General features: G+C 40.9%; 1 protein-coding gene across 15 annotated transcripts in view; it reads right to left on the bottom strand.

Annotated features, from left to right (window-relative positions):
* The window catches only part of ptprsa (protein tyrosine phosphatase receptor type Sa), a 223126-nt gene that overhangs the window by 36936 nt on the left and 160519 nt on the right, over positions 1–25671 (bottom strand). For 6 of the 15 annotated variants that reach the window (XM_005730285.1, XM_005730292.1, XM_005730288.1 and 3 more), the window contains 12 exons: positions 19316–19636; positions 17830–18023; positions 16803–16829; positions 15567–15684; positions 6761–7354; positions 5603–5697; positions 5172–5422; positions 4515–4602; positions 3149–3352; positions 2787–2950; positions 1075–1086; positions 642–757 (listed from right to left, as the gene is read on the bottom strand). In XM_005730285.1, coding sequence (XP_005730342.1) covers positions 642–757; positions 1075–1086; positions 2787–2950; positions 3149–3352; positions 4515–4602; positions 5172–5422; positions 5603–5697; positions 6761–7354; positions 15567–15684; positions 16803–16829; positions 17830–18023; positions 19316–19636 — 2184 coding nt within the window. The remainder of the gene's footprint in view (positions 1–641; positions 758–1074; positions 1087–2786; positions 2951–3148; positions 3353–4514; positions 4603–5171; positions 5423–5602; positions 5698–6760; positions 7355–15566; positions 15685–16802; positions 16830–17829; positions 18024–19315; positions 19637–25671) is intronic. The other 9 variants (XM_005730295.1, XM_005730296.1, XM_005730300.1 and 6 more) reach the window with 3 other exon arrangements.

Here is a 25671-nt window from a genome sequence, read left to right as displayed (position 1 = left end):
ATTACAGCAGTTTTTAGTGGTTCTGGAAACACACCTGACATTAAAGAAAAGTTGACGATATGTAACAGGTCTGACTCTAAAGTCTTTGAGACCTTTTTGAAAAAAAGATAAAACCACGTAGAAAGCCAGGGTATAAAAAAGGCAGGCCTGACAATGCACAACATTTCAAACTCTTTCTTATTCATCAGCGGTTAATGGGGATATGGCAAACACATGCTTATAGCCTACAGGCTGTTATGATGGCAAATTATGTCAAACACAATGATATGGGGGGACTCAGACAGGGTGTACGCAAAAGCACATATGCAATCATTTTGGAGTAGCACATGTGGGTGTAAGTGTAACAATCTGCTGTCACGACACACGTAAAGTGTATTAATGCATAACCATATATTTATATTCTGCTTTCATGAAAGGTTTTCTCTCTGAATTGTAATTGTGCAACAATATGAAAGGTCTTCTCCAGATTCACACATGTATGCAGCCCGTGAGATCTTTTTTGGATTAAACCTCCTTTACAGCCTCCATTAATTTTATTTGAAAAAGAAACTTCTTCCAATCCTTTTTTGCTCTACAATTTTAGAATGAGATGAATGAGCTTCCTGTTCTTCATTCAGAGTGTAATGCACCTTTTGCCTTACCTGGAGTTTGGAAGTTGATGCGCCTCACCTCCACGGGGTCTGTGGGGTGATGGGGTGTAATGTCTGCGTTGTTCAGCAGACATTTTGTGCGTGGCTCCGACTCTTTTCTTTTGTGGCTGGACAGTAAGTCAAACATAAAGAAGGAAGAGGGGAAGACGTACAAAAAAAGACAAAAGAAAAAGAAAAACTTTAACGCACACTTGATCCAGCACAAGAGATCCCATCCTCACTATCTACTCAGTAACTCTGACTGATTGGTAGCTCAGTCGGTCAGAAAAGCTAAGAGTGAAGCAAAATCACGGACTGTGAAGCTGGTAACATGTATCGAGTATGAACAAGTCTCCTTCACTCTCACTAATTAAGGCCATTTTGTGCTGAGACAAGCTATTTTGTCTTGAAAAATGCATTAAATCTAAGTAAGACTAAGCCTTACCTGTCGGGTTTGCTGTTTCCAGAGAAAGCAATAGGAGTCAAATAAATATATAAAGATGGTGAAAACACAACACACAAGGAGAAAGGGAGACGGGGAGGCAAGAAGAGAGATAAATCAATAGAGAGCAGTTTAAAATTCACAGGGGTCGCTGCTGGGCTCGCAAAAAAGCGAGATAAAGCTCATCAGCATTGGAAGAAGGTGTGTGCATGAGTGCAAGTGTGTGCACGTGTCAATGAGTTGGAATGAGTGCGTATTCAATGAAATGTGTAAGTAAGCGCATACATTCGAGAGCCCTGCATTTGCGTGTCTGTGGATGTGTGCGTGCATGCGTGTGTGTGTACGTGTGTGTGCGAAGGGTGCAGATACAGATAGGAAAGGGGAATGTCAGGGCCAAGGGCAGTCCTGGGAAACACTATTCACCATGGAGAGATGGGGGAGATGGGAGAGTGAGGTGGAGTGAAAGAGAAGAGAAAAAAGAGAGAGATTCAAGGAGAGATGTTACTCTCCCTCTAACCATTCAAGATGGAGGTAAACCAAGGTCAGATAGTCACGGATCATCTGACAGTAGCGAGCCCTGCTCATGCTTCTCACACCAGTCCTACCCCCTTCTAGATAATTCAGGGATCTTTCCTGGTATGTAGGGCAACCTCTTGCAACATTGTTCTGTTTGGATTTGCAGCCCCCGAGGCAAATATGTGCAGCTAACAGTAAAAAAGGGCGATATACTGACTGCATGTGCATCTTCCAAAGCTCGAAGCTACAGAGAGTTCACTTAGTCTTGACTCAGAGGAGCAGAGGTGTTGGGCTTTAAAGGCAAGTTTGATCTCCACTACAGTAAAAAAAAAAAAAAAAGATCACCCAGTTTTTAATCTAGTAGTTTAGTCATTACTAACATTATTATTGGGTAACTTAGGCAACACTGGAAAAAGTGCTTGAACACTAGAATTCGCAGTTCTAATTTCACATCCAGACTCTGACAATATGTAGGAAAAACCTTTAGTTATGATACCGTAACATGATAGCTGCACTCCTCTATAATGCATATGGTTTTTATGTGGTAGAGATCATACTGGTTTCATGGTTTGTGTCTATTTAGAGGGAGGGCAGTGGCACGCTTACTAGACTCACTCCAGTCCTGTGATAGAACATTTCTATCCTGTCCCTTTCATGATGACAACAGCCCTGTCCACGTTCTATTAACCAACATCAACAACAAACGAAGCAACACATTTTGGATGAATGCTTTACCAAGGTCTACTTTTGGCACCACATCTTTATTTTATTGTTCCCTTGAATTTATCACCCTTCCTATACTCGCTGTGAATAAACACTTTTGACATCTACTGACTGACAAATTCTTTCTACTAGTCGAGCACCATCTCAAAGAATCTCCTCCTCTCTTCTTTCTCCAACCAGCTCACATCCCACGACCATCTTTTTTTTTCCACAAAAAAAAAGTTTCATATTTACATGCAACTGTGTTTTTGGGACTTTGAATATCATGCTGCCATGAAAACATAATAAGACCCTCGTTCAACATGCCGCCTAGCATGCAATCATTTAAGATAGCCCAATTCCCCAGTTTGACTACAAATAAGGGGTTTGGCATGAAATGACAAGAAAAACCAAACTCCAAACTTCACATCTATTTGAGGTTCTGACATCTTTACACACAAGTATCACCACAAACAGAAATTCCCAAGCCCACTCACTTTTTATACAGAAGAATGGCGATGACGATGCAGATAATGAAGACAACAGCCAGGACGGGGCCCAACACCCATATGAGACCATCTCCAGCGTCTACTGGCAAAGGGTCCACGACCAGCTCAGGAGTCACCACCGTGTCGGTATATGGGCTTGCTGCAAACATTTTCTGAACAGAAACAATTTTTCGCAAAACTTAGTACAGTGCATAAAACCCAAAGATACAAATTGAACAAACTGAATTGAATACCACAAGAAGCATAAATGTGTTAGGTTTAGATAAATCAGCATTAAGAGATCCACTATTAACTGAAGAAAACCGCATAATTAAATCCACTCTGACAAAAATTCGACTGAACTGTCTTACCCCGCTAGTGGCATTGAGTTCAACCAGCAGGAAGAAGACATACTCCTGGCCAGGTTCGAGAGGCTTGTTCTCACAGTTACTGTGGCGGTTTTCAGATCCTACTGTGAAGCTAGCGGGCAGTTGCCTGAAGCAGGCTATGATGTAGGGCTTCTTCTGGTCCAGCTGACGGCGTGAACGGCGCTTTGGATTCACCTCCCTCAACAGCTGATTGACGTAAAAAGGTTTTATTGTACTTCTTTATGTGTGAGAGCGTGAGTGTATTTTTAAAATTTTGGCAGATCAAAGACTAAATATAGAGAACATTCAAGTCAGACCTAATGAGAGTTTCTGAGTGCAGAAAGTGTTTATAATGTTAATGTTTTTTAAATAAAAATCTAAACAAAACAAGAGCTATTATTTAAGCACAAAAAATGACATCAATTCAATAAACTGGAAATAAGAAACTGTAATATGGCAGTAGTACAAATTTTCAAATACATAAGCAGTAGGTCTCTTGAATAAGTAGCTGTTTTGTAGAAGGTCTTGAACTCTTCCTGAGATCAAAGAAAACAATCTGTAGGTGTAACTGCACACTTAAGATTCTAAAAGCTTCAACATTTCTGGCAATGCTCCATGCAACCATGCAACCCTTTCCCCTACATCAATCCTCTCTCATTCAGTTTAGACTGCAGACAGAGGCGGGCCCTAAGCAGAGGGAATGTGTGTAATCCCAAATCCAATAGGGATGGCTGCTGTTGATCTGGTGCTCAAGGTGACCCCGAGCTATGGTTATGAGTAGGAGAAGACTGTGTAATTCTCTCTTCTGCATGCTTTTTTTTTTTTTTTGGGGGGGGGGGGGCAAATTAGCATAGCTGAGATTTACTTATGTCTGTGTTCTGTGTGCCTTGCCTACATGGGTACATGATGTGCACAATGTGGACAGAACATGAAAACTACTGTTTATGTATAATGATGCAATTTTTGCAATTTTGCCTCTGTATGTCATCACAGTTTATTTAAAATCAGGTAGTCAAGAAGTAACTGAAATGACTTTCAGCTTTAACAGTGAGAAGCCACCAAATCCAAGTTTAACACTTGGAATCGACTGCAGATCTCGTATTTGCTTAATTTTTCTTGGAATAAGAATGTAAAAATCTGACCAGCCCATTAAACTGCTTGTCAGTCCATTGTCCATTTACGTTTGAGCCTCTAAAATGAGGGAAAATGTGTATATATACCTTTAATTTGTAAATTATAGCTGAAAGTCTCCAGTTTAATCATATGTTGGCTGGTTGTACAATCCACTGTGGTGGTGTACAGAGCCAAAATGATAAACAAACAAACAAACAAACAAAAAAACAGCTTGAAAGCTTATTGTGTGCGCTACCTCTTCTATGTCTATCTCATCAGGGTTTTTCAAGTCTTTAACAGTTCCTGGGGTCTTCTTAAGCGGCACCACTACTACATAGAAGTTCCTGTGAACACAGCATGAAAGCACAATAAAGATTTGATTTTAATGAACAATCCTTTAAGATTGTAACAGAATTTACATTAAAAATAGCCTCACACTCAACACTAAATTGACGTGACAATTCAGTTCTCTCAAAGGGCCTAGCAATTACCAGCAGTCCACGTCATATACTCATTACCTAGTGATCTCAACAGACGTCACGTCAGATTTTAAGTATGTCAACATTTAAACTTTTTCAATTAATTCAATTAAATTTTATTTATACAGTGCCAAATCACAACAACAGTTGTGTTGTGTTGTGTCAAGGCGCTTTATATTGTAAGGTAGACCCTACAATAATGCGTACAGAGAAAAACCCAACAATCATATGGCCCCCTAGGAGCAAGCACTTTGGCGACAGTGGGAAGGAAAAACTCCCTTTTAGCAGGAAGAAACCGCCGGCAGAACCAGGCTCAGGAAGGGGCAGGGCCATCTGCTGCAACCGGTTGGAGAGAGAGAAGGAAGACAGCAACCCCTAACCCTTCAAGACAATTCAGACAGAGCTCACAGATGCTTTTAGCCCTCAAAACTCACTTGACATCCTTGCTGTCAAATGATGGAAAGGACATGGTGAGCGCGGTATCCGAGTTACTGTAGATGTCCAACTTGGGTTTCCTGATCAGCATGAGCGGCGCTGTCCTGGCTATTACCCGATGTCTTTGCCCACCATTTATGCTTTCTTGACAGATCACTGTGAACTCATAGGTGGTGTTAGGTCTTAGTCCAGTGACGAACACCTTCAGCTGCCTGGCATCCACATCCATCTTCTGGCGGTTATACTCAATCTAGGATTAGAGTGATAGTCAATCAGCAAATTGGTGAGGGAATAGAGAGTAAAAGAGGAAGATTGTTTAGTGGTAACTCATGTCACTGAAATATGACAAACTGAATGACAGTTTTCAATTGAATTCAACTTCAAGGATGCTAAATTACACAGTGGGAATGCTTTACAACATTATACTCACAGTGCATTTATACGGGGACCTGCTTTCAGAAAACTTCCAAGCAATGACCACTGTGGACTTGGTGGCCCACTTTACAGTGAAGTTCTTTGGAACATCTGTTGAGTTCACAAACGCAAGAAGAAGAAAAAAAGAAAGAGGGTGTATCATAAGTGAATGGACCATCTTTACATCAGAAAGAAAGGGAAACAAATAAAGAAACCTGATTTTGCTTTTTTGCTTTTTTAAAAAAAAAAAGAAAAAAAAAAGCTGTTCTTCCCCTGCAACGCTCCTCTGGGTAGGAAAGTGAGTGTAACAGTGAGCTGTGATTGGCTGTGAGAAGGGCAACGCGATTGGTTAGGACACACAGCACGTAAGACTCATGGACAACAAACCCATGGAGCACAAGGGTGTACCTACTGGCTAGCCATCGTGGGTAGTGCCAACCCAGCTCATCATTATCTTTGAACCACGAGCATTTGATGATTAACAACTGACCCATGCGGTCCCAATGCCAACTGATCCTACACCTCTACTAAGTCTGGGTTGGCACTGCCAACGTGATGCCGTGTAGGCAAAGAGACAAACCCAAAACATAGCATGCTAACAGTCCTTAGCGGTGCATCTGTGGGATGCCATGCCACAAGCTGTCCTGTCAAAGGACAGGGGGACGGAGAATGAGGTTCTGGGAGAGGAAGGGAGTTAGGAAGGGCAGAATATCTTAAACCAAAAATAAAATAAAGAACCAAAATGAGAGTTTTGCAATTTTAGAAGTCCACACTTACTCTCAAAGTGACTAGATCTGATTGAGATCCTACCTTGTTTGTAAACTGGGGATGTGAGATGACATTAGCTGAGTGACTGTGCTTGGCAACAGGCTGCAAGAATGACTGAGAAGAGTGTCTGACCAAATTGCACTTACCTTGAAATTCTAGGCTTCTTTCCTCTTTCTCAAAATGACTGACTATAACTTACTGACTTATCTTTTACCTGATTTGGGTTATTGAAGTAAGTATCCCACGGCAAGCAATTTAAATATCAGTGTTTCCTCTTTCTTGAGGAGAGGTGGAGGTGGTTGAAGGAGGGGGTGGGCAGTTTTTGTGTTGCTGCAGATTAATTTTAGCCAATTTCCAACCCCCCGCCAACTGGGTTGGATAACATAGACAAACAAGCAAGCCCTACCTGCTGGATCAAAGGCCACGGTCCGATACTGGATAGGTGGGCTGTAGGGCCCTGGACCTACACTGGTGTGTGCACGTATTTTCACGTCATATGCCGAGTTCGGTTTGAGGCTGTTGAGCACATAGCTGAAGAGGCTGGGGGGTAAGTGGAGTTCCCGTGGAGCTTCTCTGGTGCCAGCTTCTTTATAGGCCAAAGTGTACTCTGTGATTACCCCATTCCTCTCTGCCAGGACTGGTGGAGACCAGGACAGCTGCACTGAGCAGCAAGTCACATTGGAGCCCTCGTTAATTTGTGGGTATCCCCCTGGCGTATTCTCAGGCACATTGACTTCTACCACAGCCTCTTCCCCAAAGCCACCCCTGCTCTTGGCAGAGATCTTAAAGAGATAAATTGCCCCCCGGTGAATGTTGCCCACAGAGTACTGCCGCTCTTGGGGAGCAAATTCCAGTGTGGCCAAAGGAGAGACATCTTTTCTGCCAAACTGGAGCCGGTAACCCTGCAGGTCCATGCCATTGGTTAGATCTGGAGGATCCCAGCGAGCCACGGCTGATGTCTCTGAGTCCTGAGCCACTGACAGATAGGGCGGACCAGGTACTGCAGAAACAAAGAAATAAAAAGCGTGATGTCTTTGCATTACAGTTTTATTAGAATGCACGTTTTTAAATAAGAGACATGAAAATGGTACATATGGGTGAGCGTTGAAAGTCATTCATGACATATAACCATCGTTTATGTTTTATTTTTCCTTCCGATTTAGGAGTTATGGTTTGTGTTATAGAAAGTGCACTGAGTTTTTGTACTGTGTAGCAAAATCATCAACACTGTTACTATTGATACAAATAGTATACGACGGAAGCATTTACAAAGGATGGTAAAAACATAGCTGGATCAGATACCGCACATAAAACGATGTCTATGTGTCCAAGGTAAAGATCAAGATGAACAAAACTCGGGGAAATTGTTTGAACTTACAGTCAATAAGCTAACAAAGTGAGTCAGAAATGCAGAAGATCCCCAAAATGCTTTAATTCCTAAGTGATCGCTGTACCCATTACCATTTCATGATACATAGAAGCTGAAGCCAAAAATCATTGCATTACAGCAAAGCACCACTAAAACTTTAAGCGAAGAACAGCGCCTTGTTTGTCTCTTGTTGTAAAATGGATGATCTACTCTTGGGGTCCAGACACTATTCTTCAGAGTGGCCCAGTTTTGCTGCTGTTATGGATGACACACGTCTCATCCTAACCCTCCTTTTAAGGTCCCATCACCGAGACAGCGGCAGCAGCAGTTATGTGAAGCCTTTAGTTCTCAAGCTGCTGTCAAAGCTTTGTGAGAGATGAGCGTGGCTGATTTGCACTTGAGCCCCATGTAAATAGATTCTAGCTTCCTCGCTCATCTTCTGATCTATGTACTTCCCTCCTTTTTCTGAGAAACAACAAATTTTCTCAGAAAAGGTGGGGACGGGACAAACAACTGGCAAATGTTATAAGTATTCTATTATAGATACACATTGTTTTATGAATTTAAATCCAAATGCATTACTTTAGTATTAATAAAGAAAACAAAGGAGGTAATGAGACACGTCAGCTATGAAATTAATTACATGTATCTACAGTAGTCAGACAGAATGATGAGTGACAGTCTCCTGCATACTGAAGATTCACAAAGCTTGCCAATTTGTTTGGCAAAGTTGGCCTGCGAAACTGTTTGATCCTGCATAAATTTATTAACAACTAAATAAACTGAATGCAAATTATTAACTGTGGTTGCAGGTGTTATGTACTTTTCATCATTATCTTATGCAGACATAATTATGCCTTCATTTGCTTTCTTTGGCTAACGCTTGTTGATGCTAATGCTAGATGAATTCAAGCTGAATTCACCCCCGCACCCACCCCTTAATCATTGCATCCTGTATCTTTGTGCTTGATGGACACTCTGAATTTTCTTTGCTGATGTGTGTCAGCCTATTGGCCCTGGTCTCCAGCCAGCTTCATCTCCTATATCGCCATTCCAGCTGCACATAGAGCTATTTGGCTTGTTGCCCAGTGTGAACTTAAAGTAATTTGGAGAAGCCAACATTAGTCTGAGGCAACAGTACTGCCTCTCAGTGGAACAGTATCATCGTGCAAATGTGTCCGTGTATACTGTATGTGTCTACATATAGTTTATTGTGATAAGATGTACGTTTTGTGCACACAGTAAACACACAGACACACACACAGAGCCTGGAAAGAGAAGAAAGAGAGAGCAAGAGGGACAGAGAGAGAGAGAAATCCACTCCACATACTCTCCTTCCTCTGCGCTTATTATTCATTTCTGTTTGCCAATGATTTTCTTTCTGAAGACTGTTGCTAGAGGAAGATGGAGGTGAGTGGGTAGATGGCGGCTAGTCAGCTGAGCATTTGCCGGTAATGGAAAGGTGGGGGCAGCGAGTGTTGGGTGAGACAAATGCTTCTAATACTCCCTGGCTACATACTATAGCTCAGCTTTGTGTCATTTGGAAACCCACTCTCCCTTCATGATCACTGCTAATCAAGAAAATAGAATCAGGGAGAATGATCCTGCAAAGGCGCAGCACGTGTCTTTGATTCTCTGTTTTTGTGCTTCGCTTCGAAATTCAACAGGCTGCCATATGTATCCATTACAGCCTGTGTACCCCCAAAACGGTTTTATTATTTGTACATTTTAAACTGGGGCCTAGTGCACACTGGGGAGAGGGATCACGGGTACTGAGCCAGCAGATTGGTGTAGAGAGGGGGAGGAGGGGTGGGGGGACGGCTCATGGTGTGGGCTGAGTGTGTGTGTGTGTGTGTGAGGTGCTACAAGGAGATGATAAAGTCAACAAGGCCACAGTGAGGGGTTGAAAAATGAGTGAATGAGAGATGATGAAGGTGACTGGGGACAAGGTGCAATCAGCTGCAAAGAGGGCCCAACAGGGATATGAGGAGGCAGAAACGTGTGTGTGTGTGTGTGTGTGTGTACATGAGCGATTCTGGGCTTCCAGGACACTTTGATTGTCCCTCTCCACCTCTCCTCTGTGTCACCCTCCTTTTACCCACAGTCCCTTTTTTCTTCCCAATTTCTTTACTTTACTTCTCCCTTCGCACGATGTCCAATTCCCACTCTCATTTCCTAACTTCCTCCTCTTTCCACTCTTTGACCATTTCAGGGTCGAGCCTGATTCAGTCCCTCCTTGTGGGCCTCCCTGCACATTTCCCATTAGGCCACCATATTAACAGAATACTGTTGATACTTACTCAGTCTGACTCAGAAGGGGACGATCAGGTTTCCTTCTCATTTCCTACCTCTCTTGTGCACGTCAGTCACGCATACGCAACTTTGCAAATGCTGAAAGGTCGTGTAAAATCTGTCTCTCTGATCTTTATTTTCCCTTTGCTTCTTTGAATCCTATCTGCCTATATTTCAGGGATTCATGGAGAGTAGTAATTTGTAGGGTGGGAAATGTAATGGAGAAAGAAAAGCAATAAATTTCACTTGGCCCATTCGGAGAGAAGGAGCCATTAAAGAAGCAAGGAGAAAAAGAGCTCAGCAACCTTTTGCATGATGCATCAAGTATTGTGAGGTTGGCCTAAGGGAGTTTTAACCAGTTAAGATGTTACAAGTGGAGGATACCCAGCAATCCTTAAAGCTGTAAATAACAGTGGTGTGGCTGATTTGATCTGAATCAATATCCATCCATACTTGCAATGCAATTTATAAATAATTAAAATCAAACCTAATATGATTTAATCCATCCATTTGTGTGGATCACACCAACGGGCCTTATGTTTGGTACCTGGTGATGCAAAATAACAGTTTTTCCCCTTGCTCTATAGCCTCTTGGGATCCCAAGCTGATATTTTGAGCAACTTGGCGCACAGCCTACCAATAAACAACTGTGCCTTTGTAGCATTATGTTTTGACTTTGTTCGACTTATAATGAAGTCTTGACTATTTTTTTTCCATTAGCATGTGAGCAAGAACGAAAGATTTAAAGGACGCAGACATTGATTGTTGGCCGTGGTTCAGTGTATTCCTCAAAGGAAGAGTTTTAAAAATATGACTCATGAAAAGCCACTTTTCAAACCTAGCTTTCACTCAGCAAACAAAGAGAGATTCAGCCACAGAATAAATGTTGTTCATCTATGACTCACAAATAGGTATGGAACTCCAGTTTTATCCAAGTCAGACAAAATCCTGCATAGATCTTTTTCAGATCCTTTTTGATACACCAAACTACCAGAGAGGCTGGTTGGAAAGTCTGGAAGATAAAAAGCCTTGGCCATTGATGTTACAATTTTTAGTGGCAAGAAAAAACATGCCATGGTTGTCATGACGCACTGTATCGAAGCCTTATTGTTACATAAAAAAAGACCAAGGCTATGACATCTTCTGTAGGCAACTGCTCTCCTCAAGTGCATGCTTTAGAAAAAAAAAGATTTTAGAAGAAATTGCATAAGTTACATGTTTTTAAAAAAAAAAAAATTTTTAGAGGACGTACAATGTGGGAGAAAGTTAAATTGATTTACAATACGCATTTGAAGTGTGCCAATTTATGAGTGAGTTCACACAAGTGCAAACCACACGAAGGAGTGGCTGTCTCAACAAAGAACATCTGTTTTTCATGGTGAAGAAGAAGAAAACATCTTATATTTGGGTTTATAAGTTCCTACAAGTTGGGATCCATTTTTAGTGTGGTTTTTGATGAAAAGTTTCTATGAAAGTTTGTGCTTTGTTTAGTTTTGTAGTTGAAGAATGTACAATGTTACAGTTACAGTGTTGTGCAAAAGTCTCGAGACACCTACAAATTTCTTAATATTTAAAAAAAAAAAAGGCAAATCAGTGATGAAGATATAGTATATGGGGCAAAAACAGAATTCTAAAGATGCTAAAAAAAAGTCAGTTGCTTTTCTGCGTTCATAATTCCACCACTGGTACCATGACAGAGCCTCCGCCATGTTTTACAGATGCCTGTAGACGCTCATTGTTGTAGCTCTGGCATGACCTCCTTCATTACATATTGATGTCGATTTGAACCAAGTTGCTCAGCTGTCTGTGTAAACACAACACTGTTTCATCCCTTGAGATAGGTGTCTGCTTTATGCTTCAATGATTTATAGGTCAGTGTAAAGTGTCTTACCGAACAACAACAAAAAAATCTTCTAGAAAATGGTCAGGTAATGAGTGAAATGAGTGAAAAAGCAGACCTTAGGAAAGCCTGAGGAAGTATTGCTTAAAACACATTAAAAACACTTTAAAAATGAAAAGGAAGTCTGGGTACATGGAAACAAAATCTCAAAAGCCTAAAGCAGGGCTTCTTGATTAGTCCACTAATACCATAATATAATCATATGAGACCGTCCTCTGTAATTGAATGTACAGACACTATGAACTGTGTATAATCTGATGATTCTGTCACCTGTTCTCATGTTGTCTGAATTTTTTGCAATTCAAAGATGTAACTATTCAATTAGTTCATTAGTTCAACTTGCTCTGGAGGAAAAAAACAACAAAAGAAAATTGCCTTGAAAATTGCCAATGTCCCAATCATCCTACCGGTGCTTGGGACAAGAAGGACATCTGCTTTACCTCCAAGAAAGCCTGTTTTTACTTCTTTCCCCCCACACCTCCATCTCTCACCTCTTACCCTATTCTATTTATCTTGGCCCCTGGCATAAACTAGTTCTTTAATTCAATCATAATAAAAAGGAGAAGCTCTCCCTTCGAGGGACAAACAGAATTGCTGTGGAATGGCGCATCAGTCAGCCAGTCCTGACAGAAGGATGGAGAGTGACAGCACTCGCTCAGGCCCCTTGGGCAGCGCCATGCTCCCTGACACCTGTAACACACACTTGTCACGAGATGGGACATTTGTGTGTACACACGTTAGTGTGTGTTGTCTGTACAGGAGCGTATGACATACCACTCTACAGGTCTGCACATATCGTTACAGACGAAATAATCAAATCCTGATAAAGATTCAGCAAAGCAGAAATACTGCTTTTTTAAAATATCTATGTGAAGAACTTCTGAAATAGAAGATAGATGGGTGGATGGATTTAAAGTTATTTGCTTTTGGGGGGAATGGAAGGGAATGAGAGCATGGACTGAAAGACACCAGCTTTATCAAGATATAAGCATTTTTTTGAACATTACTCGACCATTACACCACCTTGTCCTTTGTCTTTTTGAGTCTTCTGACTGTTTTGTAAGGTAATTCTGAATGTAACCCCAAGATCAGAATTTAGTGCCTGCACTTTTTTTTTTTACATCCTGCATGCCAGCCTAACTGCTCTTCCTTCATTCTGCCTTCTGTTGTTACTGATTGGACAGTGCCCCAATCCTGTGCTCTCATCAAGCTGCAGCAGTAATTCTTCCACCTGCTTCAAAAGTACAGCCAATCTGTTCTTCCAGCCAGCCCTGATTTAGGTTTTTTTTTGTGTCCCTGTATATATCCAGTGTTTTTGTTACTTGTAGCTTAGAACACATTTTGAGCATTGAATGTATTCAACAAGCTTAGTTTTCTGCATGTCAGCTAGTCTAGTGGTTGCTAGAGGCTCTGTAACCTACTTCATTGTTGTTTGCAGCCACTGTCTATTTCCTGGAGACCAGACCAGGTAGTAAAGTCCCATATCACACACTGAACCAAAATTCAGGAAGTATTTTAGTTTAGTAGTGCTACTGCTTTGTTGTAATTTTGGTTTGGTTAGACAGTGAATGTAGGTAATGGCGGGTTTCTTTCTTTCTTTACTTTAAAAAAACAAAAACACAGAAACAACAAATGAACATATATTAAATCCTTGCATCCCAATCCCTCACTATTTTAAAATAATAATAGCGTAAAAAAAAAGTATGTGCTGTATGTATACAGTTGTGCACATATTTGCACTTTGAGGCCTTCTCAAGTACATGCATACACAATCTTAGTTTAATGGCCTAAAACCACTCACAGAAAGCTTTCAAACTCATAGCAAGTCAACCTGAGGTTCACAGTGAATATAAAAAGTCTTCACACCATTGTCAAAATGCTAGTTTACTTTATGATGTAAAAAAAAAATTAGACCAGGCAAAATAATTTTTGAACTTTTTCAACCTCTAACATGACCTACAGACCCTGCAACTCAACTGCAAAAGGATTGAAATAAAAAACTTACAATAACCTTCTGCATAAATATGCACTCTCAAACTAACACTTTGTTGAAGCACCTTTTGACGTTGTAACATAATTCATTCTTATGGTGTTGGTGCTTATAAGCGCAGTGCATCGTGACTTTCTAATATTTGCCGAGTCTTCCTTGCAAAAGTGCTCCAAATCTGTCCAATTGCATCATCTGCTTTCTTCAGGTCACCTCACAATATTTCATTTGGATTCAGTTCTGGGCTCTGGCTTGGCTTGGCCATTTCAAAACTTTAATCTTCTTCTAATCAAGCCATTCTTTTTTTGATCTGGATGCTTTCGGTTTTTGGCACACTAAACGTTAAAATGCTTTCGAGCATAAACTTCACTGTTTTGCCAAAACACAATGGTGTTTGAAACTGCTCAGAATTCCCTCCACCTTAACTAAGGCTCTAGCTCAACCTGAAGAAAACGCCCCCAAAGCATGATGCTGCCACCACCATGCTTCACCGCGGGTATGCCATTGTTTTGGTGGTATGCATTGCTTTGGTTGTAATAAAAAGCTTTGGGATTTTACCCTTGGTTTCATCAGACCAGAAACATTTCTCCACATCCTTTTGGGAGACTTGATAGATGTTGCTGCAAAATTTTGCTAATTTTCTTTGTAAGAAATTCTTGCTGTTTGTTTTGGTATACATTGGCTTGGAAACGAACTGACTGAATGTACCTACAATTAAACTAAACCCAAAACATAAGCTTGTTGATATGGAACTACATTATTTTTATTTATTTATTTTTATTTTACCCCCTAACAGATCTGGTTTTGAACCACATTGTTCAGGTTATAGGTCACATTTTAGGTAGAACATTTCTAAATAATTTATATATATATTTTTCTATTTTTGCATTACAAAAATGTGGCATTTTAGCAGGGGTATGCAAGCTTTTTACATCCTCTGCAGATCATGCTCATTCTAAACAAACTACTAGCTTTTAGGCAGGCATAGAGAGTCTAGACAAACTGGTATGCTCAGCGGTGAAAAAAAAAAAAGGAGAAATGTGAAGAAAACAATGCTTTGTAGAGTGCAGGCTCTAATATACAGCTAAAACCAAAGAGCAACATGTGTTTTCATGCTCTCCTAATCTGTCTTAGGGAAAAAAAAAACCTCACACCATGCCCTGGTCTCTAAAAGATCCGTGGCCTTGATCTCTAAAAATCTGTGGCTAGCCTTCAGGACATGACTCAAATGATAAACGCAGCACTGATAAAAGCAAACACTGCCTTAGACTTAGATGTGCCCTGAATAACAGCCCTGAGTAGCTGAACACACTGTTAATATCATAGCCTATGGCGCTGTCGATAAAGAGTCCTAATTACACTTAGTTAACTGTCAGAAATTCTTGAAATTATTCATTATTGCATTTGTTCGTGTCTACTAAACAGATCCGAATCAGTTAATCACACTATATTGTGGCTCTCTGCGAGGGTTCTTTGAGTATTGTTAAATAAATGCAAACAAGCAATCATAGCACAATCATAGCGGAGACAGCTGGATGGGAGCGAACAGGAGTCCCTGAGTGAAAAACCCTTCAGTCAGAGGCAGAAAAACAAGTTAGCTTTACTGCTGCACGAACAAAGGTTCTATGACAACAAACAAATCAATTATTTATCATTGTACTAACCTGCGCCTTTGGTCACCACCAGTTTGGGTTTGCTCCGAGCACCATCCCCCTTGGTGGTGTATGCTGCCACTGTGATGGAGTAAGTGGTTTCTGGCTTGAGTCCTCCAATGACCATTTCCTATGGGACACACGGAAGAAGCAGAGACAGGAAAATGTCAAAATACGTGTTGAATTTTTCATGATTTGACCCCACTTCGTGCAGCTCAAACTGCCTTATGCAGAATGTTAATCTAAGCCAAGTGTCTCCTGCTCCTCTTTATTAATTTTCACGAGGCATGCATTAAATGTAATGTTTCCCCCTGTGTAATGGAAGACATTTCCATTACATAAATTATTAGATCTGCCAAGGTGGAGGAGTGACATTATGCATGTAAATGGAAAGTAGTTCCACTTAGTCCTTTAGCAATATTCCAATCAACAACTTAACTTTGATAAATGCATGCTGAATACATCCTGGCCATTCCCTGGCAGTTTTTTACCTCAGCCATTAAGTTTCCTTGAGTCCTCTTCGAAGAGAGGCTTCCGATCAATTCTAATGAATCTTTCAAGAGAGAAGGTTTGAACGAATGCAGAATTAGGTTTTTAACAGGCACTAGTTTGGCAGAAGGATGGGAGAAATCAATAAAGGTAAATGAGCTATAAGTAGTGTGTTGCACTTGACATGGTACTCGTGTAATGTAGATGGACTCTGGTTCAAAGGTAGAGAACATTCTGTGCAAAGTAAAAAATATGAATGATCACAATGTGGGTCGTACAGAGATATTCTTTAAACTACCATCTCAATATACAAAACTCAAGGAAGCACAGTACTTCTAAAGCACCACATTAAAAAAGAATATATATCTATGGAGCACAGATCACACAAACACAAAACAGAAGGGGGAAAAATCATACAAACACCACCAGAGCACAAGACACAACACACTGTCAGCACACAGTATGATACGAATAGCGTTAGCATTCCAGGCACAGTGGTCAGTGGGTATTGCATCAGCCATCAAGTGTACGAACTAAATGATGACAGACGTAAGCCCCCTTTTTCTTGGTTATGCACAGATATAGTGTTTAGACCGAGTCACCAGAGAGCTAAGCCCCTGAGCCAAACTGTTGCCCAGACTTAATGAACAAGGATCGGATAGGCTGTGTAACCTGTGAATCTAACCGGGCTGATGCAATACCCTGTCTGTTTACACTCTTTCAGGCACACAAAGCACCCAGGTGAAGCTTCGTACTCACATATTCAGCTGTATCGTCTGTTTCCCACTAACCCCCCCCCCGCCAAAGAGCGCAGGAGAGAGAGCAATATTTTTTTCAAAGAAAGAGAAAAAAAAGAAAGGGAAGAAATAGGATTGTGAGAGACGGGGGCATAAGAGGTTTGGGAGCAGAGGATGGGTATCAGAAATAGGTCACTGGTTTTAGGAGGTCAAGAGAGAAAGAAACTGTTTGAAGTTTATGTTGTGAGGAGAGCTGTACAGGTCTGCTAGTTTAATTACGTTACTGTTCAGCTGACAAAAAGGCACAATAGTGTTATATATTGATAACTACAAGCAGCAATGGCATGAAAATGTAGCATTACATGGATTAATGATGATACAAACTAAGATAAATAGATATAAAAAAGAGGTTTTTGCCTGTGCGTGTGGTGCTTGGCCTGAATGCACTAAACTTTTTTGTGTTTTGTTTTCCCAGTTGTTCAAAATCTCCATTTGAAACGCCGGTACTACACACAGTCATCACTAGAACTGTGTTGACAGAAAAAAAACCCCCAACAAAGACAAACAAACCCCCAAAAAGCATCGTTTCCAGTTCTGCCAGTCAAAGTCTAAATTGTGGTGAAATAGTTCCGTGCCCATTTTCTCCAAGTCTTTGCACTGGATACAAGCACACATAAATATTTCATTGCATATGTTGCCATGAAGCAGGGGTCTTGACATTCCTAATAAAAGCCATTGAGGTAGAAGAAGGAGGACAAGATGAGTGAAGCTTTGATTATAGTTCTTATTGTGTGTTGACGGGCTGAGGGAGAAAGAAATGAAATGAAATCTACAAGGCAAGAGCCCTATCGCTCCCCATACTCCTGCTGCAACAGCGTGGATTAACTAGACAATTCGCGATTTGCATGAGAAGAAAAAAAAAGCCAATAGCTTACACATATGTTTTCAATTTTTAATGCGATTGGTGCACGATAAACGCATGCTGCGTGGCGGGATTTGCATTTTTCTGACAGGTAATTTGTAGAAGGAAAACTACGAGATGGTCATACCTGGGCATCAGCCAGCATGACATCCTTGATGAGAGGCAGGCCTCGAGACTCGCCATTTTCCACACGCACGTAATGAACCTGGTAGCCACGGATCTGTCCGTGCTGCTTGCCTGGCGTAAGAGAACGCCACATCACCTTAATTGCTGTGGAGTTGATAACCTCCACCTCCACCCGTCTTGGAGGAGCCCCAGGAACTACAAGAAATTAAAGAAATAATCAAATCCTCACATGAGACCATCACACACCTGTGAGTCTGATTCACCGCCCTGCATCGTAAAAGTGCCTCACATCATGTCGTGACATAAATAACTCCCTGAATCCAAATTCATGTACGCACAGAGAAAACTATTGACAGCTAGCAAGAATGATGGACAAAAACATTTAGAAACAACAAACACACTCCAGTGTCAGTCAAATTCAACACGCACACATGCACACGCATTCATCACTTCCCCGTGTCTCTTCCACCTTTTCAGTACGTCTCTGTCTGTGGTAAACCTCGTCTGTCAGTCATAATGACAGACTTTTATGGCAGGCCTTGCGTTCGGGCCTTTCAGTTTGCCACGGACCGTCCCTTTGTGAGATGGATGTTCTGTTGATAAAATTCTTCCACTCAACCTGCTTCCATTTGCTCCTTTACAAAACACTTTGACTCCCTGTTTTTGCCTCTAAATCACAACCCCATCATCTTTCCCGTCATCATGGTAAAATTGTGTTCATTAACAAGGCGCATTCTACTGTTCAGCCCTGGATCTCATTTCCTTAAAGATACTTATTATCATAATGACAGGCTTTCGATAGATACTGTCACTGTGTTGTGACTCTTTATTTGTGGAAATGTTTGAATAGATAAGGCCTTGTACCCATATGCATAAATGCATATGGCCCTCAATTGAGCAATAGGACAGTAGTTGTTTATGTTGCAATAGCAAAAATGCTTGATTTCCCGCGTGTATATTTCATTTTGAGTCTTTCCATTTGCACAGTTTATAAAGCAGTATGCTGCTATAACATTATTGGTATGCATTTGATACCATGTGATCTTAGTTTCTTTTATGCATGCATGTGCAGCACATTTCCATCATATAGGACATATTCACAAATTGTTTAAACAGACCTTATTAACACATTTACATGAATATACATATTAGGCCCCTAGCTTAATTCTGACAATTAAGGACACTGGAATGTACTTAATACGTATTTGGCTCACTACCGACTTTGTGGCTTTAAATATATCATGTCTCCCTGCTGGTAATGCAATTTCTGCATACGTGTCCACTTTGTGTTTTGGAGAAGCAAAGTGTGAAATGGAAACCGCGCACTGGCGTGTCTATTACACATTTTGCTGTAATACTGGGTTGCACATACACATACAACAGAAAAACAATGTTTACCGGTGGTATACTCACCACTAAACTAAAGTGCTATTGAGCCATAATAAAAAGTCAATACAAGAGCTTCTGCACAGGCTAGGTTCACCTACCATCTTCGTCGGTCCGACAGACGAGGGGCTCACTCTCGGGGCCAGGTCCAATCACAGTGGAGGCAGACACCGTGACACGGTACTGGGTCCACTTCTCTAATCGCTGAAGCAACACCTGTTCCTCAGTGGCAGGCACCATGGGCTCCTCCAGCGGTTCCTCGTTGTCACCGGCCCCTTCTGACTGGCCCACCACCTGGTAGCGCACCCTATACCCCACCAGGGCACCATTCTGACTCTCCAAAGGTGGGGGGCGCCAACTTACCAACAGGGTGGTAGAGCTGGTGCTGCTGCACTTAACTTCTTGAGGGGGAGCTGAGGGCTCTGGTGAAGTGGAGAGGACAGGAAGGAAGGAGGAGGGGTGGGTTGGGAGGAAGGAGGAGGACGAGGAGGTTGGGGAAGGAGGGAGGAGGGGTGAAAAACAAAAAAATAAAAAAGATGGGAGAGATAAAGAAAATGAAAAAAGAAAGGGAAATTCAAAACTTAAATAAAAAACAAGAAGAAGAATCCAAAGAAAATTGTAAAACAAAGACAGATGCAAAACAAATTTAAAAAAAAAAAAAAAAACTCAAGCAAATGTCAACTTAAGATGCAATAAATGGATAAATGGCACAAGCAAGTGTAATAATGAATCCAGATAGCTATTGTTTTGGGATATGAGCACTGGATATGCATATACTATGTTGTGTCAGTGTAGAGCTGGGATGTCAAACTCATTTTACACAGTGGGCCATATACAGCCCACTTTGATCTCACTTAGCTTTCTGTCAGCATAAAGAAGTTTAACTACACATTTAGAAAAAGAATAAGAAAGGTAATTTCAACAGTATTTCTTAGCTTTATACATAAAGACAGCAGCAATTCATAAAGAAACACTGCAGCAATAAGTGACATGTGTCAGCTTGATTTAAACTGTAAGAAATAAAAGTACACAAAAAGTTCAAAGAATATTTTTTTTTAACTGTAGAACCATTGTAAAAAAAAACAACCCAGAAATTTCTATAGTAGATCATAGAAAAATGAATTTTTGTGTCATTTAAACGTTACTTTGGTGAAGTGTGAATAACCAATGGAGAGGTCTAAGCTGTTAATTTGCAAATGTTATGCCCTCCTTCTTGTTCTGGTCCCCGGGCCTTATGTTGAACACCCCTGTTGTAGTGTTTTATTGCAAACGAGGCACTTTAGTCAGACAACTGAGGAGAGTACCGCGGATCGCCCTGTGTGTGGGGATGCACGGCGTCAACGCGTTAACGAGCTACCATGCTAACGCGTTGACGCCATGCAGCCCCACACACGGGGCGATCCGCGGTAACTCGTTGACGGAGATTTGCTGCGTTAATGTAGTTATGACGTTAATGAGATTAACGCCTACAGCACTAATACATATATTGCAATAGATATTCAAGATTTCGTATAAAGAGATTTTGTATCTGTCCTTTATTTCTTTACAGTATTAAATCAGTCCAACATGGTGTCTATTATTTGTGTCTGAAGTGGTCTTTGAAAAGTTTCTAGACCAAACTCAGTGCCTTTCTTTCTGATCTGAGCCAAGTTCTCAGACAGCTTGAGCTTGTCCAGAAAATGTGCCGTGTAGGGGGCGATAACCCTTCTCATCCAGGCTTTGGTACTGTATGGAAGAATTGGATGAAAATGTTTCTATCCAATGGCACTGTACAAGTTTAATCTGAAAATATGCACGGTCCCTGCCGATGTGACAAACCCAGTTCATTATTACATCTTTTGTCTATTATGTAGGTAAACAAACCACAACAATCAAAATAAATAAAATAATAAAGCATTCCACATAAAGCAGAAAAGAAATAAAAACATTGGAAAAAACAAAGTCTGAAAAACTAAATTATGAACAAAAGGAGGGCACTGAAACAAATTTCTCTGTAACCCAGGTGACTCAAAAAGAAACTACAACAACAGTTAAAGTTCAAGATGACAACTCATGAGTAAACATGGAAAAGGAACTCTGCATGAACACAAAATAAGAACATTCAAATTCTGAAAAGCAAACAAACATAAAGAAAACACAAGCGCTGTCTGCATAATACGTACCTGACTCCCAAAAACACACAATTTTAAAGACTTTCTTACCACCAGCACCTGACTACAGAATGAGCCAACTTTGCTGTGCGACAACGCTTTCCTCGCCAGAAAGCATGCCGCAAATTCTGAGAGAAATCAGCGAGCCACCTTTTAATTTTGAGAGTTTGTTTTTAACCCCCTTTTTTGGGTTTACTCTGAGAGAAAGAGTTGGCTCTATGCTGTAGCCAGGGCTGTCTGATACTGTACTGTCGGTTGGGAAGGTCCACAAGACTGTGAGCGGTGGAAGCGTTGGTGGAAAAATACTCCCTCCCAAGATATTCCATTCTAGTACATTTGGCCAACTACACAAACATCCTTTTTTATTTGCAATTTGCAAAAATAAATCCCATTTCATAGCCCTGTGCCTATGTCTCTTTGTAAAGCTTAGTGCCATTACGAGAATGCCAGGGCACCATAATAGAAGAAGCAACATGGAAAGCTTGTGTTGTGGAATTCATAAAAGTTTAATGACAGTGTTCTGCCTGTAATGTCACTTTGGGTAGAACAGCTTTAAAAGGAAATAAAAAACAGGAGTTCTGAGAATAAGACAGGCCTCCTCCCAGCGAAGACTGAATGTTCTAGCGCACAACAAATAAAACAGGACCTCAGCCACAGTTTCCAAACCCTTCTGTGTCCAATGGGCTTATTTACTTAAGGTCTTACTGGATTTTGAGCTTTTCAGCTTCTTTCCTTTCGCTCATATTGTATTTGCAAACCTTCCACGTCAAGAACGATTGCTCAGTTCTCAATCTTTGTAGGCAGAAAATGGCTATGAAACTGACAGTGGCCAGGCTATCACAGTGCACAGGCATCCTCATGCCTGATAACAGTTTAAGAGTGGCTGGGGCACAGCTTTAATAAAGTGCATATCCCAGGAAGTCCAGTGGCAGGATTACGGATACTAGAACTATACGAGCACAAAAGAAGAAACTCAGTTAATGCTTCACTTGAGGTTCTTTTGAAGCTTCGCTGAAAGACTTGCCCAAAATGCTCTTTGACAAATAATTAGTCATGTCTGCTTTTATATCCTCTGACTCTTAAGTCTGTTGTGATGTGACCGGGTGCTTTGGATATAAAATCAATAATGTCAAGTGCAGGTAGCATACCTAATTATTATGACTACATTCAGATTAAAATTGCCTCGGGAGCCAAGCAACTTACATACATTAATGCTTGCAATTTTAGTTACACAAGCTATTACTGAGTGCCTGTTGTGAAATGAACCCTGCACATGACAGATTGCCCGTGCTTTTGCTATCAGATTTTAAGCACATGTCTATATCTGCACTGTATTTTCATCAGATGACAGGATGTTCGAATTTGTAGATCATTATGGAATTAATCTCTCCACTGATGCCAAATGGCCGTGGTGTGGCTTACACAAATATTCCAATATATCTAAAAACCCACTTCAATTACAGTAAGTGTGTTTGTGCGCATTGAGGGGGGGTCGGGGGTTGGCGGCTGACTGCTTGTTTGGTTAAATACAGAGGATTTAGAATCTGCCACTTTAATTTGAGAGATAGCCCTTGAGTGGCTACTGGCAGGTTCTAGGTATAATCTAAATGTGTAACAAAGCCTGACAATCCAGGGCCTTGGCTCAAAGCTCATCGCAAAGCATGAAATTAATTCTGACGCTATGAAATGGGATTCTTATCTGCGACTCTGGGGCCCTGCAGTCCCTTAACACCCACTCCCAGGGTCTGTCTCAGGTCCTGTTACCCTGCCTTGTGCGTGGATAACAGCTAGAGGAATGCTGGGAGCACCTCCTGGCTCTCAGGTTGTGGACCCACTCCGGCCACGTCTGACAGGTTTCACAAAAGTTATCGCATCCTGGTTTGACTATGGCAGCATACCCCATGGGGCCTTGCTTCTGAATGGGGGCCACTGTTGCCAATAACATTTGCTGTATTTAATCCGGCCTATTAAAACACTGGCCGAGAGCACCAAATGAAATGATTTTGGTGCTCTTTAGTTTGATAAGTTACTTGGCATCAATCGCAGTAGCGCAATTAAAGGTCGTGAGAGAATTCCAAGAAAATTGTTATTCTCTGAAGTGACTTTTTCTGAGTTCTTGACAGAATGGTCCCCATGACAATAGCCTCGGGTAATGCTACTTGGACTGAGCACAAACTTCAACAATATGTGAACATTTTTACCACAGATACTAGACAACGAAGCAAACTGGAAAATCATGTTGTCTGTCTTTCTTTTCACTTTGTGGCAAAGTGTTTCAGTCTGCCAGACATCGCGGTGGATTCAAACCCAGTTGAAGTGGGTCTCGTGGGGGGGATTGTATGCTGTTGCTCTGCAATGTGTTTGGACAGAACAGGCAAAGGCAATATTAATTCATTTTATTATTTACTCTAGTTTTTGACCTAATGACGCTGATTCCTCCTGAGCAAATTATTCATCTTTAAAATTAACTGCAGTAAGTTCAGTCAAGCAACCACTTAATCTTCATTATACTGTAAAGTAGGAGTATTATATGCGCATGTGTAGCAGTTTTTAGTGTCTGTGTACTCAGTAGATAAAACTAGCTATTAAACCGCTGGTAGATCTGCTTCTTTGCATCTATATGTCAATAATGACCTTAACACATTCAGCTTTTTCAGATGTACAGAGTGACAATTTTAGCTCAATTATGAAGCCATTTAATAAAACTTATACCGTATATGTCTACAGATCTAGAGACATCCTGTGCTGTATAAGCATCCGAACTGCAGCTATTAAATATTTTTAAGCATAAAAAGGCTTAAGGTAGCTTTCCAATTGCTGTTGATATGTTTAATGAAAAAACCCCAAAAAACTATAAACTGGATGGTCTTTGATTAATGTTATGGCAGACTGAATCTCTAAACCACACAACCACTTACCTCAGAGCATCGAAAAAGCTTACATTATTTAATGTGTAGTGTTGGGAAATATTTTGCATTGTCTGACTTATTCTTTGGTTTTTCTGGTGCCTGCGGTGATAAACCTTAAAATTAAAACTAGAATAATATTTAATATCAACTCTATTATGGAAAGCAGAACTTATATCTGACACAATATTTACAGAAAACGGAGTTCGATAAAAATATCTAGGAGAGTAGTATTAAATTTTAAGATGGGCAGCTAGATATCGTTATCATCCAATGAAAATGCATAGATGAAGCAACTCAGAGGAAGAATTAAGCCTGTTATGCCCCATATTTACTTAAAAGGCAAATATGCCGTGTGTTGCTTCGTCTCTTGTGTTGTACTTGCTTTGTCAGCGGTGGACTACGGTTCATACGAGAACCACCACCCCACCCACCCCTCAAAACAAAGCCAAAAAGAGTAGCAAGCTACTGTTTGGAATGATGCCAAACCAATACTCTTTCAGAGAACCCAGAAATAAATACAAATTGATAAATCAATAAAACATCTAACAGAAAACCTTTTCCAAAAGAGTCAACATAAAAGGGAGAGGACACAAAGTGAGCAAAGTGATGTCAAGCCATTCAAAGGAGGAGGACCTTTTGTTCCAATGCACAGGGGAACAAGTGGCAAAAAAGGGGAAACAGAGCTGAAATAGGGATGTGATAGGAAGATAGAGGCGTATCCAATCCAATCAGCTTGTGGTTTACCGGGCAAGGAAATCACAAAGACACAATGATAGGTGAAAATGTGCACAGACACTCAAAAGACACCAAGACAAAAGAGGGATGAACACAGAGTATTATCATGCCAAGACTGCTTAAAGATCAGCGGTGCAGTGTTAGGTTTAAAACAGCACCCCAAGTGGGCAGGAGTGAGTATGGCATGCAGGTGGCGCCCTCCTCAGTGACTATGCACTGCTTGTGTAGCTCTGCTGCCTAGCAGTAACAAAAAGAACTGTGACGTGGTTGTTTCAAAGCTGCCCCCCCACACACATCCAGATGTGGGGATACAGCCAACAAGTTGCACTGGTAGAAACAGAAAATGTGTTAAAAGAAGTCTCTCTCCCGCCATGGCTCTCCTTTGTCGGTGTACAATTTCTCTAAATCTACACAATGCAGTTTATTGAGAATAACAATAGCCACTCCAACAAAGCATGCGTTTTTGACTTCTCTATTATTACAAAGACTGGCTCAGATCCACCAGTAATCCCTTAAATCCAGCTCTATTTTCAAGGTTCTTCACCATTAATGCATTACATCTTAATACACATCACTCTTGTGCTTTTTATTTATAATAAACCCAAAAGACAATGAATTTAATACATTGTTTTTCTTGTACCTACTACTGCATTTGACTGGATA

The sequence above is a fragment of the Pundamilia nyererei genome, unplaced genomic scaffold (genome assembly GCF_000239375.1).
Source record: "Pundamilia nyererei isolate P.nyererei 1_Seehausen unplaced genomic scaffold, PunNye1.0 scaffold00036, whole genome shotgun sequence".
Taxonomy (NCBI): Eukaryota; Metazoa; Chordata; class Actinopteri; order Cichliformes; family Cichlidae; genus Pundamilia; species Pundamilia nyererei.
The sequence above is the reverse complement of the archived record's forward strand: the minus strand, read 5'-3'. Positions and strand labels throughout refer to the sequence as shown.